General features: G+C 40.4%; 2 protein-coding genes across 2 annotated transcripts in view; both read left to right on the forward strand.

Annotated features, from left to right (window-relative positions):
• The window catches only part of LOC309667563 (olfactory receptor 4D10), an 81415-nt gene that overhangs the window by 43574 nt on the left and 16983 nt on the right, over nucleotides 1–20858 (forward strand). The window lies entirely within an intron of this gene.
• Nucleotides 3879–12226, forward strand: OR5A1 (olfactory receptor family 5 subfamily A member 1). Its single transcript, XM_082476178.1, is given in 4 exon segments — nucleotides 3879–7309; nucleotides 7311–7475; nucleotides 9067–9118; nucleotides 9121–12226. Coding segments are annotated over 4 exon segments (942 nt in total). The 5' UTR covers nucleotides 3879–6907; the 3' UTR covers nucleotides 9444–12226.

Consider the following 20858-nt stretch of genomic DNA (forward strand, 5'->3'; position numbering starts at 1 on the left):
AAAAAATGTATTAAAATTAATTAAAATTTAATTTAAGTTAAATTTAATTTAATTAAAACTAATTTAATTAAAATTTTAATTAAATTTTTTTAATTAATTAATTTATTTTTTTGGCTGTGTTGGGTCTTCGTTTCTGTGCGAGGGCTTTCTCCAGTTGCGGCGAGTGGGGGCCACGCTTCATCGCGGTGCACGGACTTCTCACTGTCGCGGCCTCTCCCGTTGCGGAGCACAGGCTCCAGACACACAGGCTCAGTAGTTGTGGCTCACGGGCTTAGTTGCTCCGCAGCATGTGGGATCTTCCCAGACCAGGGCTCGAATCCGTGTCCCCTGCATTTGCAGGCAGACTCCCAACCACTGCGCCACCAGGGAAGCCCTTAATTAAAATTTTTAATTAAATTAACAACTTTTTAAAAATTGAGTTATTTGTAGTGAGGTGGATGGACCTAGAGTCTGTCATATAAAGTAAGTCAGAAAGAGAAAAACAAATACTGTATGCTAACACATATATATGGAATCTAAAAAGAAATGGTTCTGATGAACCTAGGGGCAGGACATGAATAAAGATACAGACGTAGAGAATGGACTTGAGGACATGGTGCGGGGGGAGGGGGGAAAGTGTAAGCTAGGACGAAGTGAGAGTAGCATTGACATATATACACTACCAAATGTTAAATAGATAGCTAGTAGGAAGCAGCTGCATAGCACAGGGAGATCAGCTCCGTACTTTGTGACCACCTAGAGGTGTGGGAGGGAGAATGGGAGGGAGACACAAGAGGGAGGAGATATGGAGATATATGTATACATATAGCTGATTCACTCTGTTATACAGCAGAAACTAACAACACTGTAAAGCAATTATACTCCAATAAAGATGTTAAAAAAATATTTTTAAATAAAAAAATAAAAAGAAAATATTTTTAAAAGATACAAAAAATAAAATTTAAAAATTAATTAATTTTAAAAAATAAAAATATTTTATTACTAAAAAATGACAACCATCATCTTGGTCTTCAGTGAGTCATGGTAGTAACATCAAAGACCACTGGTCATGGGACTTCCCTGGTTTGCACAGTGGTTAAGAATCCGCCTGCCAATGCAAGGGACATGTGTTCGAGCCCTGGCCTGGGAAGATCCCACATGCCACAGAGCAACTAAGCCCATGCGACACAACTACTGAGCCTGTGCTCTAGGGCCCGTGAGCCACACCTACTGAGCCCACATGCCACAACTACTGAAGCCCGCGTGCTTGGAGCCCATGCTCTGCAACAAAGAGTAGACCCCGCTCGCTGCAACTAGAGAAAGCCCACGCGTAGCAACGAAGACCCAATGCAGCCAAAAATAAATAATAAGTAAATAAATTTATTTTTAAAAAAGACCACTGATCACAATCATCACAACAAATATAATAAAGAAAACAACAGCATATACCATATATTCATATGCAGGATTTGGTGTCACATAGTCATGGGTTCAAATATTGAACCAATCCCTAACTAACTGTAAGATTTTGAGCAACTTATTTAGCTTCTCCAAATTTCAGTTTCCTCCTCTTCAAGGGGGATTTTGGAGTATTTAATAAGTTAACACACATAAAGCACCCAGTACAGTTAGCGCATAGCTTAGCATATAGTAGGAGCTTGGTAAGATTGAGTTCCCCTTCATCTAACATATTTCAGGCCAAAGAGGTTCTATGAAGGAGTGGAAGAAAGTAAATGTGAATACATGTGTATATACACATTGCATAATTATATGCAATGTGTATATACAATACAATTATTTCTGGGGGTATATATTATATAGATATAAACAAGAAGTAACTTTCTAAAAAAAAAAAATATATATATATATATATATATATATATACAATCGTGTTTTCTTCTACAGAGTAAGTGTTTATCTTATCCTTTGTGTTCCGCTGCTATCCCGAGTTTGTTCAGGAAGTACCAGAAGAGATCTTGATTAGCCTTGGGGGATCGGAGGACCTGGCCACTGGGATAGAGCTTAATAAGCATTGTCTTCAGAGCATTTATGTGAATATGTGGTCTCCATGCCACCCCAGAGACCAATTAACTACAAATCTGTGAAGTTTGGGTGATACATTCCTTTCTCTTTCAAAAAGAAAAAACCCTCCAGGGCAAATGTAATAAAACATCTCCAAGGAGAGAGAAAAAGCCCTTTCTCAAATCCACCCCCAACCCCAGCTTTTAAAACTTCCAAAATGACCTCAGATGCAGACATCAGTTGATACCAGAAGAGATTCTTAAAGATTACATCCTCTCCTTCTTCTCCCGATACATCTTTTCCCTCTACTTCTCTGCCCACGAACACACATTCTATGCAACAAGTGGATATTTTTATCTTTGGTGAACAAACCAACCTCAAGCTTGCTCTTCAAACTTGTTAGCACTTTGGGCACTGGAAGCAGGTACTGAAGCATGATTAGACTCCTTCCAAAGCAGAACGCAAGACAAGTAGAAGCTAAATGACAGACGCAACAAGAGGGAGGGTAAGGGCAGCCATTCATCTTTCACTTTTCATGTTCATGTCCACATTCATCTTACCTTATAGAGCACCCTAGATCTAGGAGCCTATGTAGATGACGGAAGAGTTATTTGGCCTTCAGTTTTTTCCCCATGAACCTCTCAATTCTACCTGTTTTGCCCAAATTCAGCCCCAATCTTGGTTCTACCTTGGTGCTCCTTTGATGGGCATCTGGAACCATGTTAAATCCTTGCAACTAGGAATAGAATTAAGCAGACATAAAATTTCTGAAGGAATTTCTATGCCCCTGAACATGGCCCCAATTATTAACAAGTTGTCTGAAAAGCAATTTGGAAAGGCTGTGATGGGGGCAGACTTTACATAGCAGATTTTCCAAACAATGCAGAGACCTCTAACCTCCGAAACACTCCTTCTCTCTTCTGACTGATGACTTGAATTTTGCCGTCTGAATCTTAATGTCTTGGCACCTTTGAATTCTCACCTTACATGGAGAGGGACTCATTCAGTCCCATCAATCATTTGTACATCCAGATGATAGACAGACCTAGAAGAGTAAGACCTTGAGGGCACCGGGCTCTTGCCCAGTGAGGGGAGGAGGCATCATGAAGTCAGGAAGGATGGGAAGATCACAGAAAACCAGTTTGGCTGAGGTTCTCCTTGTCATTATTGCATTTTTTTTCTTGCATTCCCAACCGCATCTGTTAAACTCAGATTAGGCATATTTCATTATAAAATTTAACACTTTCTTGAAGATCTTTCATAAAAGATGAGTTGAGTTATAAATCAGTGCTACCAGATCCCATCAGTTTCTGCCTGTCTTCCACGTGCTAGATCGTTCATTTTACTGCATTGTTATCTCTTCACTATGGCTTTGAAGGCTAGTGTTATTCACAAAGATGCAGCTCCAGCATCTATAAATCCAACAAAGTCACTGAGCCCCTCAAACTCTCTTCAGCTCTGTAAAATAGGCTTGGTGTTGATTATATCTACACCACAGGATCACAGGGAGTCCAGATTCAGACCAAACTGAACCTCCCAGAGTTTGCTGCAAGAATGAAGGAGATTTCCTTTCTCTCTCAAGGGAAGAAGCACCTCTTTGTGAGCAGAGTTCAGCGATGTAAAGTGCTTCATAAACCCTTAAGATAACTTCCATTTAAGGGTCTAGAATAACATTCAGGGCATCCATATGTGAGAATAAAACCCTGGATAAGCTTCTCCTCTTGTATTCAATATGCCCAGCTTCACTTTCTGTTTCTGGGGATGGGAAATTTCATTCTTAAATATGAAAGTTTTCCCTCCTAATGGCAACATTCAAAACAGACTTTCAGTTGACACATCAACCTCCAGATCATCAAATTCTGCAACCTCACTCCTGTACACGTCTTATAATCCTATATGGTCCATCAGTGAACTCCTTATTTCTGTAAGAAAAGCATACTTTAACCTATCACATGAGGAGGAATTGTTTCCAAAAAAGGCTCAGTTTCATAAATAATTATTTAAGGAATATTCACTGCTGATAGCAATCACAGTGCCAATTTATTAAGCAAACATTCTATCTCAGGACCCACAAACATTTCACACATTGTCTCACGCGATCCTCTAACAACTCTGTTAACTGATCCTCAAACAACTCCGTAGTCACTATTATCCCTGTTTTGCAAACAGAGAAATTGAGACTCAGAACAGAGGAATGAGTTGTTCAATATCCCACCACTGGCAAGTGGCAGAGTCAGGATTAGAACCCGGCTTGTCCTGAAGCCTACCCAGAATCATAACCACTACCTTATCCCTTTTCTGCTAACCTGAATAGCTGCCCCAAACAACCTGAACCACATCACGGACCTCAGGTCCCTAACTTGCTAAATGGTGGACCCTACTCAGAATTGGGTGAGGGCTCCAGCAGAGCTGTTTTTGTTTAGCTCTCAGTTTCTCCATGTGACTCTACACCTGCGGCAGATCATGCTAAACTTTGCTGTGGGTCCCTTTCTTTTCTTCAAGAGGAAAGAATCCTCTCTTGATTCTCAGAACTCTACATACTTTTCACAAACAGATGCATAACCTCTGAGCATAGGGTAAATCTTAAAACCACACTGGTAAGATTGGCATTGGGAGAGATCTCCTAAACTGCACAAATGATGGCATGGTGATGGCTAAAATGAGGTTCACACTGTCTCACTATCCAAATCTGAGAGTTTTATCACTGAAAAGTCTGTAGTAGGAACTATTGAGAGGGAAGAAGGTGGACCCCAATCTAAGGGCATCTCTCTGTGCAAGTACCAAGAAGAAAGTGAAGAAGGTCAATGAGACCTTGACTAGCAATGGGTAGATATGGATTGATTTATGAAAAACTGGGGATATTAAAATAAGGTCACACTCCTAAATTGAGCCAGAAAAATTCAGAGCAAATAGAGAAAGTGGTACTTCCCAAATTGTGAAGTTACTGACTTAGAATGTTTTCTATAATATATGTAAGTTATAGAGGGTCTGTGTACTATGATACAAACACCCACACGTATATACATATCCTTGCACAGAACAGGCCAAAATATTAAGAGCTGTTATTTCAGGGGATAGAATGCCATAATTTCCAGTTTGGAGGTTTTTTGTGTGTCTATGAGGAATTGCACATGATTTTTAGGTTTAGTATTTCACAGTTGTTTGCTGATCAAATTATTTTACAGTTCTCACATATTGCTTTAAAATGCATAAGATAACATTTTCTTTTTGAAAAATAAATGAAATTTGTGGGATTTACTATATTTTAAGAGTTAGGTAGAATAGGCTGAACATATGGCTTAAAAGAGTTATGGTAATTTGGTTGATTTCCAAATTGTTTAGGTTAAGACGTGAAGAAGGATCAAGATATATTCCAAACGTTTAAGGGTCATTCACCATGAGACACCAAGTCCTCTGACCACACTTTTCCTAGAGTCTCCTGCAGGGACCTCAGCTTCAGAGACCAATGGCAGAGCTCTCTTCTGATTGATGCGAACTGAGATTTAGTGTGGATGTGTGAGGTGGTGATGGGAATTCTTACAGATGTGGATTGAATGGAATCAAGTCCCCGATCTCAAAAGACGCTTCCTACATTGAAAATTCTAAGAATTTGGTCGAGGATAGTTTGCAATTTAGGTTTTAAACAATAGCAACAACAAACACTTGTAGAATGCTTACTATGGGCCAGGAATGTCCTAAAGGAGAGTAGAAAGATGACGATAGATAGATAGATATGATAGTTCCTAATAACAAGGTAAGTGCTATTATGATCTCTAATTTTACAGCGTGTCATAGAGAGTTCAAGTGACCTGTCCAAGATCACACATCTATTAAGTGGTAAAGCTGGAAACTGAATCCAGGCAGTCCAAATCCAGAGCCCACATTCTTTTTTTTTTTTTTTTTTCTTGGCTGCATTGGGTCTTCATTGCTGTGCGCGGGCTTTCTCTAGTTGCGGCGAGCAGGGACCATTCCTCGCTGCACTGTGCGGGCCTTTCATTGCAATGGCCTCTCCCATTGCGGAGCACGGGCTCCAGGCGCACGGGCCTCAGCAGTTGTGGCTCGCGGGCTCTAGAGCGCAGGCTCAGTAGTTGTGGTGCACGGGCCCAGTTGCTCTGCAGCGTGTGGGATTTCCCGGACCAGGGCTCGAACCCATGTCCCCTGCATTGGCAGGCGGACTCTTAACCACTGTGCCACCAGGGAAGCCCTAGAGTCCACATTCTTAACGAATAGGTTAGAGAGCTCAGAGTGAACACAAATTTGAGACTGGAACCATGTTAGTATATTCAGATCTAGTATTTGACAATTAAGAACATTTCTATGCACATCTGGTCCAATCCTTTGGATTTAAAACATTCAAAATGTCTGATTGTTTCACAAGTAAATAGCTGAATCCTGTCCATCTGTTGGTTTCTCCATTCCAATACTGAAACTGGAATAATGTCAGATAAATAGTTATTTCAGGGCATGGTGTGATTCACCTGGGAAACACAAAACTGTTTTCACAGCGGACTTACTATGTGTCAGTCACTTTATACACTTTGCTTTATTTTATTCTTAAAACAAATATGTGAAGTAGGTAAAGTCACCCTTTTTAAAGATAAGGATATTGAAGCCTAGAGATGTTAGCTATCTCATCCAAAGTGACACAGCTACTAAAAGGTAGAGGCAGGACTTAATCACAGGGAGTCTGAATCCAAAGTTTAAGTTCATATAAACCATATTATATTATGTTAAAAACAAATATTTAAGATATTTGCCTTCTGAGAGAAAGAGAGAGAATCTTTGCATAAGTTGTAACCTCCTGTTATACTCTGCCCTTCCTCTCGTGCATTTAATAATTTGCAGACGTCACCTGCACTGTGGCTTATCATTACTATCCCAGGTCTGCGTTTCGTCCTTGTGGTCCATGGGAAACATGTCCACAACTAAGGCCCAGAACGGCTTGTCAGTGACCATGTTCATCCTCCTGGGATTTGCAGACCATCCAGAACTCCAGGCCCCCCTCTTTGTAACCTTCCTGGGCATCTATCTTGTGACCCTGGCCTGGAAACTGGCCCTCATCTTTCTGATCAGAGGTGACACCCACCTACACACACCAATGTACTTCTTCCTCAGCAACCCATCCTTCATTGACATTCGCTACTCTTCCGCAGTGGCTCCCAAAATGCTCATTGACTTCTTCCAGGAGCAGAAGACCATATCATTCTTGGGCTGTGCTGCTCAGTTCTTTTTTTTTGTCGGCATATGTCTAACTGAGTGCTTCCTCCTGACTTCTATGGCGTACAACCGATACGCCACCATTTCCAGCCCCCATGCTGTACACTGCTGTCATGTCCCAGGGCCTCTGTACACGCATGGTGGTTGGGGCCTATGTCGGTGGCTTCCTGAGCTCCCTGGTCCAAGCCAGCTCCATGTTTAGGCTCCACTTCTGCGGACCCAACATCGTCAACCATTTCTTCTGTGACGTCCCACCAGTCCGGGCACTTTTTTTTTTTTTTTTTCTCATGTGAGTGAAACCATCTTTATTTATTTATTTTTTTCTAACATCTTTATTGGAGTATAATTGCTTTACAATGGTGTGTTAGTTTCTGCTTTATAACAAAGTGAATCAGTTATACATATACATATGTTCCCATATCTCTTCCCTCTTGTGTCTCCCTCCCTCCCACCCTCCCTATCCCACCCCTCTAGGCGGTCACAAAGCACCGAGCTGATCTCCCTGTGCTATGTGGCTGCTTCCCACTAGCTATCTATTTTACATTTGGTAATGTATATATGTCCATGCCACTCTCTCACTTTGTCTCAGCTTACCCTTCCCCCTCCCCGTATCCTCAAGTCCATTATCTAGTAGGTCTACATCTTTATTCCTGTCTTGCCCCTAAGTTCTTCTGACCATTTTTTTTTCTTTTTCTTCTTTTCTTTCTTAGATTCCATATATATGTGTTAGCATACGGTATTTGTTTTTCTCTTTCTGACTTACTTCACTCTGTATGACAGTCTCTAGGTCCATCCACATCACTACAAATAACTCAGTTTCATTTCTTTTTATGGCTGAGTAATATTCTATTGTATATATGTGCCACATCTTCTTTACCCATTCATCTGTTGATGGACACTTACGTTGCTTCCATGTCCTGGCTATTGTAAATAGAGCTGCAGTGAACATTTTGGTACATGACTCTTTTTGAATTATGGTTTTCTCAGGGTATATGCCCAGTAGTGGGATTGCTGGGTCACATGGTAGTTCTATTTTTAGTTTTTTAAGGAACCTCCATACTGTTCTCAATAGTGGCTGTATCAATTTACATTCCCACCAACAGTGCAAGAGTGTTCCCTTTTCTCCACACCCTCTCCAGCATTTATTGTTTGTAGATTTTTTGATGATGACCATTCTGACCAGTGTGAGATGATACCTCATTGTAGTTTTGATTTGCATTTCTCTAATGATTAGTGATGTTGAGCATCCTTTCATGTGTCTGTTGGCAATCTGTATGTCTTCTATGGAGAAATGTCTATTTAGGTCTTCTGCCCATTTTTGGATTGGGTTGTTTGTTTTTTTGATATTGAGCTGCTTGCAAATTTTGGAGATTAATCCTTTGTCAGTTGCTTCGTTTGCAAATATTTTCTCCCATTCTGAGGGTGGTCTTTTCATCTTGTTTATGGTTTCCTTTGCTGTGCAAAAGCTTTTAATTTTCATTAGGTCCGATTTTTTTATTTTTGTTTTTATTTCCATTTCTCTAGGAGGTGGGTCAAAAAGGATCCTGCTGTGATTTATGTCATAGGGTGTTCTGCCTATGTTTTCCTCTAAGAGTTTTATACTCTCTGGCCTTACATTTAGGTCTTTAATCCATTTTGAGTTTATTTTTGTGTATCGTGTTAGGGAGTGTTCTAATTTCATTCTCTTACATGTAGCTGTCCAGTTTTCCCAGCACCACTTATTAAAGAGGCTGTCTTTTCTCCACTATATATTCTTGCCTCCTTTATCAAAGATAAGGTGACCATATGTGCGTGGGTTTATCTCTGGGTTTTCTATCCTGTTCCATTGATCTATATTTCTGTTTTTGAGTCCTCGCACTTTCTTGCTCTAACACTTTCTTCAGTCAAGTGGTGAATTTCCTGGCGGGGGCACATCATTCCTCATCCTCCTCATCTCCTACAGTTACATAGTGGCTGCTGCCTTGAAGATCTGGTCAGCGGAAGGTCGAAGGAAAGCCTTCAACACATGTGCCTCGCATCTGATGGCAGTGACTCTGTTGTTTGGGATGGCCCTTTTCATGTACCTGCGACCCAGCTCCAGCTACTTACTTGGCAGAGACAAGGTGGTATCTGTGTTCTGTTCGCTGGTGATCCCCATGCTAAACCTTGTCATTTACAGTTTGAGGAGCAAAGAGATCAAAGACGCCCTGTGGAAGGTGTTGGAGAAGAAGAAAGTGTTTTCCTAGTTCATGATTGAAAACATATTTCTCCGAACTGCTAGAGACTTAAATGATCCATGACACCTACCTCCACCTCTGTCTTAGGTAAGTGATATGTTTTGTGTGCATTTTGAAAATGGAGGCTCCTGCCAGATTCTCTCACTGTTCCTTATGGTCATCTGTCTACTGATCCCAACATGGATAGTCAAAAGGAGAAAGAGATTACTTCAGTAAAACAAACAAACAAACAAAAAAATTCCCCAGGGTAACTTATTCTCACAATTGGTATTACAAACACCTTTTATTGAGTACTTACTATGTACCGGGCATAGAAGTTATTTAATTAAATACACATTGCAGTGCTACGATGCACATGGCACTATCCCTATGTTACAAATGAGGAAACGAAGTCCCAGCAAACAAAAAACAAAAAAACTGACATGCCCAGGGTCATACAGCAAATAAGGGGCAGAACTCCCATTCAGACCCAGGTCTTCCTGACTCCAGAGCCCATGCTCTACCCAAATGTTGCCTTCCACGTTCAACAACAAACAGCCCTGAATTTTTACAAAAGTATAGCTCTTATTATTAGCATATGGAGGAATCTAAAAAGATACACTATGTGTAGTTGAGATAAACTGCAAAACAAGATGCCCACCCCATTAAACACTCTCTCTGAGCTACCCCTGTTGGACTCCCATTGTGGCTACTGGAAAATTATTTAAGCAGATACTGAAGGACATTACCCATTGCTGCCATTTCTATGTCACCTAAGGAGGGACTTGGAAAATTTGAGTCCAGTGGTATCACATCAATACTTTTCTCTTCTCAGTCTCAGTCACCTGAACTGCCTACTTTTCTATCTCCTTGATTTCAACCCTATCATTCCTTTACCACCACAGGACTTCATTTCACAGCTCCATCCCCCTTTTGATCACCACACTCTGAGTTCCTCTTTTCTATTTGAGCCTATTTTTTTAAAATATTTATTTATTTATTTATTTATGGCTGTGTTGGGTCTTCGTTTCTGTGCGAGGGCTTTCTCTAGTTGCGGCAAGTGGGGGCCACTCCTCATCGCGGTGCGCGGGCCTCTCATTATCGCGGCCTTTCTTGTTGCGGAGCATAGGCTCCAGATGCGCAGGCTCAGTAGTTGTGGCGCACGGGCCCAGTTGCTCTGCGGCATGTGGGATCTTCCCAGACCAGGGCTCGAACCCGTGTCCCCTATATTGGCAGGTAGATTCTCAACCACTGTGCCACCAGGGAAGCCCTATTTGAGCCTATTGCTCCTATAAATTGTTTCTGTTCCCAAATGGATTATCCCTTGAAGCCCCACATTCAGTATTATTTGCCTTTATCTCTGGGAGGTATATCCCAGGCTATCATTACTCCTTCATAGAAGACACTTACAGTGGAGTTGTCAGGGGCAAAAATTTCTGCTGATGAACCCCTCTCTCATTGCTTTGTGGCTCTGTCCTCTCCCCTCTGTTGTATGTTGGATATGGATTTGACTTTACGTCATTGTTCATATAAGTGGATTAACTATTTCCTTCTTATCTGGAGGAGCATAAATGACTCATGGCAGAGGAAAGACCTCTGTTCAGGTCTCCTGGGTTTTTCAGTCTCCTAAATCCATTCCCATTCAAGGTCAGGCAAATTTAAAATGACTCATACGGATAATACCCAAAGGTATTACCCAATAGGTAATTTTTCCTGAAATTCCTTTATCAGTTACCCTTTTGAATATTAGGAAGGACCTATATGGCATTGTATTGGAAATTCTGGGAATCATCTCGATGGATGGATGCTATGCCCAGGACCCTTCTAGTTTTATGTTTCCTCAGCTGGCTGAGTGTAATGTGAGGAAGTCTTTGCGATTATTTCAAATGTAATATGGAATGGAGGGACCACACTGACCAAGCAGAGCAGATTTAGAGACATAGGGATAGATTATTCCTTTGAAGTTTTGAATTGACCTGCTAGAATTCTGGTATATATCAATCCAAATGAATACTTCTGATTAAGTATAATTAGTCTTTCTTCCTAAAGGAAGTGATTCAATTTATGAAAATTTTGGAATGAGTTTACCTTAAAGGAAATCTACAAATTATTCAATATCAACTCATTTTACCTTCTTCTCCTCCTTTAAGTTAAAACACACACACACACACACACACACACACACATCTTTGCTCTTCCTCATCTGCCTTACTTGCCAACCCGTCTCAGTTCGTATACCCTAGACCCTCCATCTGATCTCATGAGAGAGCCTTACATGGAAGCAGAATAGAATGTGGCCTCTACATTGTTCTATCTGAAGAAGCTGAGTGTGTGAATTTACTATCACTGCTGTAACTAATTACCACAAACTTAGTGGCTTAAAACAACATAAATTTATTATCTCACAGTTCTGTAGGTTAGAAGTTTGACAGGGGTCTCACTGGGCTGAAATCAAGGTATCAGCAGGGCCGCCTTCCTTTCTGGAGACTCTGGGATAGAATCCATTTCCTTGGCTTTTCCAGCTTCTTTAGAGGCCACCCACATTCCTTGGTTTATGGTCCCCTTCCTCCCTCTTCAAAGCCAGCAATGTCACACCTACTCTCATCTGAAACATTCTCTGCTTTTAAAGACTCTTGTGATTAGACTGAGCCCACCCAGATAATCCAGAACAATCTCCCCATTTCAAGGTTGATAACCCTTGTAAGTCAACTATACTCCAATAAAATTAAAATACTTTAAAAAAAAAAAAAAAAGACTGACAATCACATTTGAAAAGTCCCTTTTGCCTGAGAGGTAATCTATTCGCGATTTCCTGGAATTAGGACCTAGGCATCTTGGGCGGGGGCTGGGGTGGGGGGTGCAGTGGAGCGGGGTGGGGAGACTATCCTGCATTCTTAGTTCTTTTAACACTTGTCACTTTATTGATTCGAGTTTCTGAGGCCAGCTCTCAAGAACATTCATGAGCTCCCCTTTGCGTCCAAGTTAAAGTCCTTACCAGGCACTGCAAAGTCCATTTTACTTTTTGCTATACCTCTCCATCCTTCACTCCTCACTACATCTCCCCCAGTACCATGGGATCTGGGCAGCATGCTATCCCATGACCCCTGAAATTCATACCTTGTTTTCTAACCTAAATGCCTTTCTTTCCCTTCATGGGTCAAACATGAATCAAGAATCAACTTCTCTCTACCTTTTCATTATTCGTTTTAGCTATTTAATAAAAGTTCAAATCTATGTTCTGTTCACGAAGCAAGTGAATTAAAATGTTTATATTTATGTTAAATTTAAATGTAAATTAAATTAAAGTTAAATATTTAATTAATATCATTAAATTTGTATTAACATTTTTATTTAAATATTAGAAAATAAATTTTTTTAATTGAATTTTATATTTATATATAAAAATGTTAATGGTACATCTAACTGGTAAACTACTTTTTTTTTTTTGTAAACTACTTTTTATGAGCTTGTCATCCTCTGTGTCTATTTTGTTTCTTTCAGTTTTATTGAGATGCAATTGACATACTACACTGTATAAGTTTAAGATGTACAGCATATATTGACTTGACATATATATATTGTGAAATGATGACCACAATAAGTTTAGTTAACATCCATCATCTCACAGAGATACAAGAAAAGAAAGAGAAAATGCGGGATTTTGTGTGATAAAACTTTTAGGATATACTCTCTTAGCATCTTTCAAGTGTACCATACAGCAGTGTTAATTATAGTCATCATGCTGTACATTACATCCCCAGTACTTATTTATCTTATAACTGGAAGTTTGTACCTTTTGACCACCTCTATCCAATCCCCCCTCTACTGCTTTTTATATGCATGTGATTTCTCCTTAGAAAAGATATTCTCCACTCCTGCTCTAAATAGTGTTACATAAGTGCACATTTTAATAAAATAAAACTAGACTATTATAGGAAAAATCTGTGTATTTTGTGCTCCCTCACCTGAGGGAAAGGTCACATGTGTGCTGTGAAGAGGGTATGGGCTCATGATGTGAGCACTATGGCGCAAAGTGTCCCTCTAATTTATGAGCGTTCGTGTCCAGCAAATCATCTGTAAATGGGTTGTTTGCAGGATTAACATGTTAACATATGCAAAATGCCCAGCACAATGCTTGGCAAACGATGGAAACTCAATAATTTTGAGCTTCTCTATGCTGACAGGTTATTTGGAGGTGAAGAGGGCAAGATTTAAGATAATCAAGTATTTATTTATCAATATTTATCCTTTGCTGTGTCTTCCAGACCCTCCTCTGTGTTTTCTTCATGGACCACAAAAGAAAATCCCAAGTTGAATCAACCCTAGGGTATCTCAGGGTCTGACCACTGGGATGACGATTAATTATCTCTGTTTTTAGAAAATTTAAATGAGAATGTGTCCTTTACACCCCAGAGAGTGATAATTTATGAAGCTGTGGATTTTGGATTTTGCAAATCCTTCCTTTGTAGAGACACTCAAGTGGTAAATGTAGTGAATCATTTGCAAGGATGTAGAGAACCAGCTCCCCAAATGCACCCCTAACCATGGGCTTTGAAAATTCCTTCTCTACTGTCCAGAGCTGTGGATATTAACAGGACCTAGTAAAGAGATCTTAGAGGTTACAATCTCTCTCCAATCTCCTTTTATCTTCTCAACTTCAAGTATTTGCCCACAAACACACACTTCCAGCACCAGGAGTATGGATGAATAAGTTTCAAGTTCTCGTCTCATTAGAGAGCAGCTTGAGGCCTGGAAGGAGCTACATGTGCCTGATTAGACTGTCTCCAAAGCAGAATAAATCCAAATATAAAGTAGTTAGGGAACAGACTGGCAGGAGGGACAGAGGGAACGGGTGCCCATAGTCAGTTGGCATTTTCTCTGTGTGTGTATGTACTATCCAGGCTTATTTATGAGCCCCCTGGAACTGTAAGTCTCAGCCAGATGCAGGAACTTCTTTCATATTTCCTCTCCATGCATGACTCTAGTTTTTCTGCCTTTCTATAAACTCAACCCAGATTCTTCCCTTTCATCTCCCGCTCCTCTGATGACATCCTCTGATGGGCATCCTGACCTATGTTTGAAACTTTACTCCTAGGAATAAAAATTTAAAAAGAAAAAGTTTCTGAGGAGGTTGCTTGCTCTAGACCACCTCTATCCAAAGAATTAAGAAGTGAGATATATTCTAGGTACCAGGGAGGTCCTTAGCACCCAAACTTTCCCTTATTATCATCTTGATACCTAGAATTCTGAAACTCATCTATTAGTTTGTTTGTCCCCTTTTAAAATGCCAACCTTTCCCTTTTAAAAGAAGCTAGTCCTTCATGATGAACCCTTTTTCATTATACCAATCACTTTTCATCTCCCATTATTTACAAATACACTTGTCACACATTGAGTGATTTGTGATTGTCTTTCAAAACCGTTCTTATTTTTAATTTAGTAAATTTAAAAGAAGCATTTTTTTAAAAGGAAGTTACTGTTTAAGATTCATAGTCATTTGTACGGTAAGGATCTGAAAGAGAAAACTGAGCAGGTCTCTAAGCACCTGAGAAGTTAAAAGGAGAGGCAGCGCTGAAAGAAGACAAGTTCCAGACCAGAAGAGGGCGCACTCACAGACGAACTCGCGAACCTCACAGTCTGACTCAGCTCCGATTACAGACACTGGTATCAATTTATGCCATTTCACTCTCACGGCCAAGACACCTGTCAAACCAAAACTAGCAACCCAAATGGTCAAGCTCAAACTTAGCCACATATTTTAAGACACTTGAAGCTGGCAAAAACTAATTAAATAAGGTAATATGTGTAAAACATTCTGGGTCTTGCACACCAATAAAATCTTATCTGTTTTATTGGTTTAGGTATTATTATCTAATTGAAGGAGGATTGATTCCCAAGGTGCCTTCCACCACTCGCCCACAATGTACATTAAAGAATTAACGTTTCCTGACTGTCTACTCTTCCTGGAGCATTGTGCCAGACACTTCACAGTTGCTCTTTGGATGTAATCAGCACAATAACCTGCAAGGTGAATATTTCTCAGATGATCAAGGTTCGAATTTCAGATCCAAAAGTTGCCGACTCTGACAATTTGTGGATGTCACTTATGCTCTCAAATCCTTATTCTCTAAGTCTACCTAGGCAATACTACTCATTTAAAGTTGATTAATATTAATTATCACATCTATTTTTCAAAATAGATGTGAGAATTAAATTCTATACATATATGTAATTTGTGTAATTTGTGTTAGGTTTCCATCTCTGTGTGGTTCTGTGGGCAAACTGAATTCTCTGTTTTACGTTGAGGGCAAGGGCTTTCCCCTCTGTCTCAAGGAAAGAATCCCCTCCCCTAGGTTCAAGGAGTCTCTACATCTTTCACATCTTCCAGGGGTTCAAATTAGGCCAAAAATCCCTCATGATGATAAATCATTCTGATTTGTTTCTAAAGTAACATTCAGGGAAGCGTATATCTACTCCTTTTCTTCTGGTGTCAACTTGTCTAAAAGAAAACAATTTATGGTGCTAAGAAATCTTACCCTTAAACTTTAATGTTCTTTCTCAAGGCTACTCTTTGAATTTTTAAGGACAAAATAAAATAATGATTAAAAAGAGCCCCTTGAACTGACTTTTCAACCTCAAGACTAAATCCCCAACATCACCTCAAAAACCACCTTCCTATGAACTTGTGTATCTCTCAGGGTAGACTCAATTTTTCTGTATTTAACATATGTCAACATGGAGTTCCATGAGATATAATCCATCCATGCCCCAAAGTTACCATTATTAATATGCCACATTTAATGAGCACTCACTCTGTGCCTAGAACAGTATTATAAACTATAAATATATATATATATATTTATATATATATTATGTTCAAAAGATGTGGATGAATAAGTGGGCTATATTATTCAATGTAATATCATGCAGTGATAAGTGTGAACAAATTATAGCTACGTGCGACAACAGGGATTGACCTTAAGTAAAAGACGCCGGACATAAAATAATACCTATAATATGATCTAATGCATATAAAGTTCAAAAACAGACAAAATTAACTACATTGTTTATGGGTGCATAAGTTGTTAAAATAATTTTTTTAAAAAAACAAGCAAGCGATTATCACAAAAGTGGGGATTGTGATGAGCTCTAGTGGCGGGGGGTGGGGGTGGTCAGGATGTAACACTCCAGGGCTTCCTTCAGTGTTTCATTTCTTGATCTGGGTGAAAGTTACACAGTGGTATGTTCTGTAATTATGCCTTACTTTACTGAAAGTGAGCTATAGTTTGCAATAAAAAGGTTTTTTAAACCACCTTATCATGTAAATAGTCTAACTATGACAATTAGAAGACAAAAAGTTGGGCTTCCCTGGTGGTGCAGTGGTTGAGAAGCTGCCTGCCAATGCAGGGGACACGGGTTCGAGCCCTGGTCTGGGAAGATCCCACATGCCGCGGAGCAACTGGGTCCGTGAGCCACAATTACTGAGCCTGCGCGTCTGGAGCCAGTGCTCCGCAACAAGAGAGGCCGCGATAGTGAGAGGCCCGCGCACCGCTGTGAAGAGTGGCCCCCGCTCACCGCAACTAGAGAAAGCCCACGCACAGAAACGAAGACCCAACACAGCCAAAAAAAAAAAAAAGACAAAAAGTTTCTCATCACACACACAAAAAAATTGCAACTATGTATGGTGATGGGTGTTAACTAGACTTACTGTGGTCATCATTTCACAATACATACAAGTATCAAGACCATTATTTTGTACACCTGAAACTAATATAAAGTGTCAATCATATCTCATTAAAATAAAATAATATCCAAAATAAAAATAAAAGACAGACTGTAGAGTGGATTTTTTTTTAAAGGACCCAACTATACATATTCTGTCAGAAACCCGCTTTAAGTACAAAGACAGAGATAGATTAAAAGTAATGCAAAGGAGAAAGATATACCAAAAGAAAGCTGGGGTAGACATACTAATTTGAGATAAAGCAGACTTTGCAACAAGGAAACTTATCAGAGATAAGGAGAGAGTCTTTATAATGATAATGATAAAGGGGTCAATTCTCAGAGAATACATAACAACCCTTAATGTGTATGTACTTGGCAACAGAGTGTCAAAATACATGAGGCAAAAACTGATAGAAATTCAAGGAAAAAAACAAATCCACTACATAGCTGGAGACATCAACATCCCTCTATCAGTAACAGACAGATCCAACAGGCAGAAAATCAATAAGGATACAGCTGAATTGAATAGCACCACTAATCAACTGGATCTAACTAATATTTATAAAATATTTCATCCAACATTAGCATAATACACATTCTTCTTAAGTTCACATGGAACATTTACCAGGACAGACCACATTCTGGACTATAAAACATTTTATTGGGACTTCCCTGGTGGTCCAGTGGTAAAGAATCCGCCTTCCAGTGCAGGGGACGCAGGTTCAATCCCTGGTCGGGGAACTAAGGCCCTACCTGCCACAGGGGAACTAAGCCTGCGTGCCACAACTACTGAGCTCATGTGCCTCAACTAGAGAGAAGCCTACGCACCACAACGAAAGATCCCACATGCCACAACGAAGATCCCGTGTGCCGCCACTAAGACCTGACGCAGCCAAAAAAATTAAAATTAAATAAATATTTTTTAAAACTACTTTAAAAAATAAGATAATAAAATAAAACATTTTATTCATAAATCACACGAAGTATGGGGGTTTTTTAATTTATTTATTTATGTCTTTATTTTTATTCTGGCCGCGCCAGGTCTTAGTTGCGGCAGGCAGGATCTTCATTGCTGCATGCGGGCTTCTTAGTTGCGGCCTGCATGCGGGATCTATTTCCCCGACCAAGGATCGAACCCAGGCCCCCTGCATTGGGAGCGCAGAGGGACTGCACGGAGCACGGGGGGACCACCAGGGAAGCCCCCAAAGTATGGTCTAAGACCACACTGGAATTAAATGAGAAGGCAATAACAGAAAGTTAGATTGGAAAATTCCAATATAGATTCCTTTTGCTTAGTAACTTTTTAATAACTCCCACTGCATCTGCAACTGCCAGCTTCTCCAGTGAAAATTACTTTTCCTACAAAGATCTGACCCTATTCCCTATGCTGACTCTTATATCATTAGACTTCCAACCCAGTGTCTCAGGGAGCAGTGTAGACTGTGCCTGTGTTTGGGTGAAGAGCAGAGAAGTGAAGATGGGGAACCCAGCAGGCTCACGTTTCTAAGGCAAAGGCAGATGAGGGCATCCTGAGGACACAATTGCCGGCAACTTCAGCTTAGCGCACGTATAATTTCATGATTTCGATAGTGTTTCATCTTCAGCCCCTGAAAAGTAAAATACCCATGTGCAATTCTTGAAGTAGATGTCATTTAGAACTAAAAGCCTTAGGCTGATTAAAATCTGCTGACTCGCATGTCAAGTATTAGGTTTCTCAAGAAACATTCAAATTAGAAGGTTTTTTTTGTATTAAAACTTATTCTAGGGCTTCCCTGTTGGCGCAGTGGTTGAGAATCTGCCTGCCAATGCAGGGGACACGGGTTTGAGCCCTGGTCTGGGAAGATCCCACATGGCGCGGAGCGACTAGGCCCATGAGCCACAACTACTGAGCCTGCGCGTCTGGAGCCTGTGCTCCGCAACAAGAGAGGCCGCGATGGTGAGAGGCCCGCACACCACGATGAAGAGTGGTCCCCGCTTGCCGCAACTAGAGAAAGCCCTCGCACAGAAACGAAGACCCAACACAGCCAAAAATAAATTAAATAAATAAATAAATTTTTAAAAAAAAGACACAATGAAGTATCACCTCACATTGGTCAGAATGGCCATCATCAAAAAATCTACAAATGAGGAGAAGAAGATGGCAGAAGAGTAAGACACGGAGATCACCTTCCTTCCCACAGATACATTAGAAATACATCTACACGTGGAACTGCTCCTACAGAACACCCACTGAACGCTGGCAGAAAACGTCAGACCTCCCAAAAGGGAAGAAACTCCCCACGTACTTGGCCGTGTGGATGAAAGGCTCCTGGTGCTCCAGCCAGGCATCAGGGCTGTGCCTCTGAGGTGGAAGAGCCAACTTCAGGACACTGGTCCACAAGAGACCTCCCAGCTCCACGTAATACCAAATGGCGAAAATCTCTCAGAGATCTCCATCTCAACATCAAGACCCAGCTTCACTCAACAACCAGCAAGCTACAGTGCTGGACACCCTATGCCAAACAACTAGCAAGACAGGAACACAGCCCCATCCATTAGCAGAGAGGCTGCCTAAAATCATAATAAGGCCACAGACACCCCAAAATACACCACCAGATGTGGACGTGCCCACCAGAAAGACAAGATCCAGTCTCATCCACCAGAACACAGGCACTAGTTCCCCCCACCAGGAAGCCTACACAACCCACTGAACCAACCTTAGCCACTGGGGACAGATACCAAAAACAACGGGAACTATGAACCTGCAGCCTGTGAAAAGGAGACCCCAAACACAGTAAGATAAGCAAAATGAGATGACAGAAAAACACACAGCAGATGAAGGAGCAGGGTCAAAACACACCAGACCTAACAGATGAAGAGGAAATAGGTAGTCTACCAGAAAAAGAATTCAGAATACTGATAGTAAGGATGATCCAAAATCGTGGAAATAGAATAGACAAAATGCAAGAAACATTTAACAAGGACGTAGAAGAACTAAAGAGGAACCAAGCAATGATGAAAACCACAATAAATGAAATTAAAAATACTCTAGATGGGATCAATAGCAGAATAACTGAGGCAGAAGAACGGATAAGTGACCTGGAAGATAAAATGGTGAAACTAACTACTGCAGAGCAGGATAAAGAAAAAAGAATGAAAAGAACAGAGGACAGTCTCAGAGACCTCTGGGACAACACTAAACGCACCAACATTCGAATTATACGGGTCCCAGAAGAAGAAGAGAAAAAGAAAGGGACTGAGAAAATATTTGAAGAGATTATAGTTGAAAACTTCCCTAATATGGGAAAGGAAATAGGTAATCAAGTCCTGGAAGCACAGAGAGTCCCATACAGGATAAATCCAAGGAGAAACATGCCAAGACACATATTAATCAAACTGTCAAAAATTAAATATAAAGAAAACATATTAAAAGCAGCAAGGGAAAAGCAACAAATAACACACAAGAGAATCCCCATAAGGTTAACAGCTGACCTTTCAGCAGAAACTCTGCAAGCCAGAAGGGAGTGGCAGGATATACTTAAAGTGATGAAGGAGAAAAACCTACAACCAAGATTAATCTACCCAGCAAGGATCTCATTCAGATTTGATGGAGAAATTAAAACCTTTACAGACAAGCAAAAGCTGAGAGAGTTCAGCACCACCAAACCAGCTTTACAACAAATGCTAAAGGAATTTCTCTAGGCAAGAAACACAAGAGAAGGAAAACACCTACAATAACAA

This window comes from Balaenoptera physalus (genome assembly GCF_965194825.1).
Source record: "Balaenoptera physalus genome assembly, chromosome: 10".
NCBI lineage: Eukaryota > Metazoa > Chordata > Mammalia > Artiodactyla > Balaenopteridae > Balaenoptera > Balaenoptera physalus.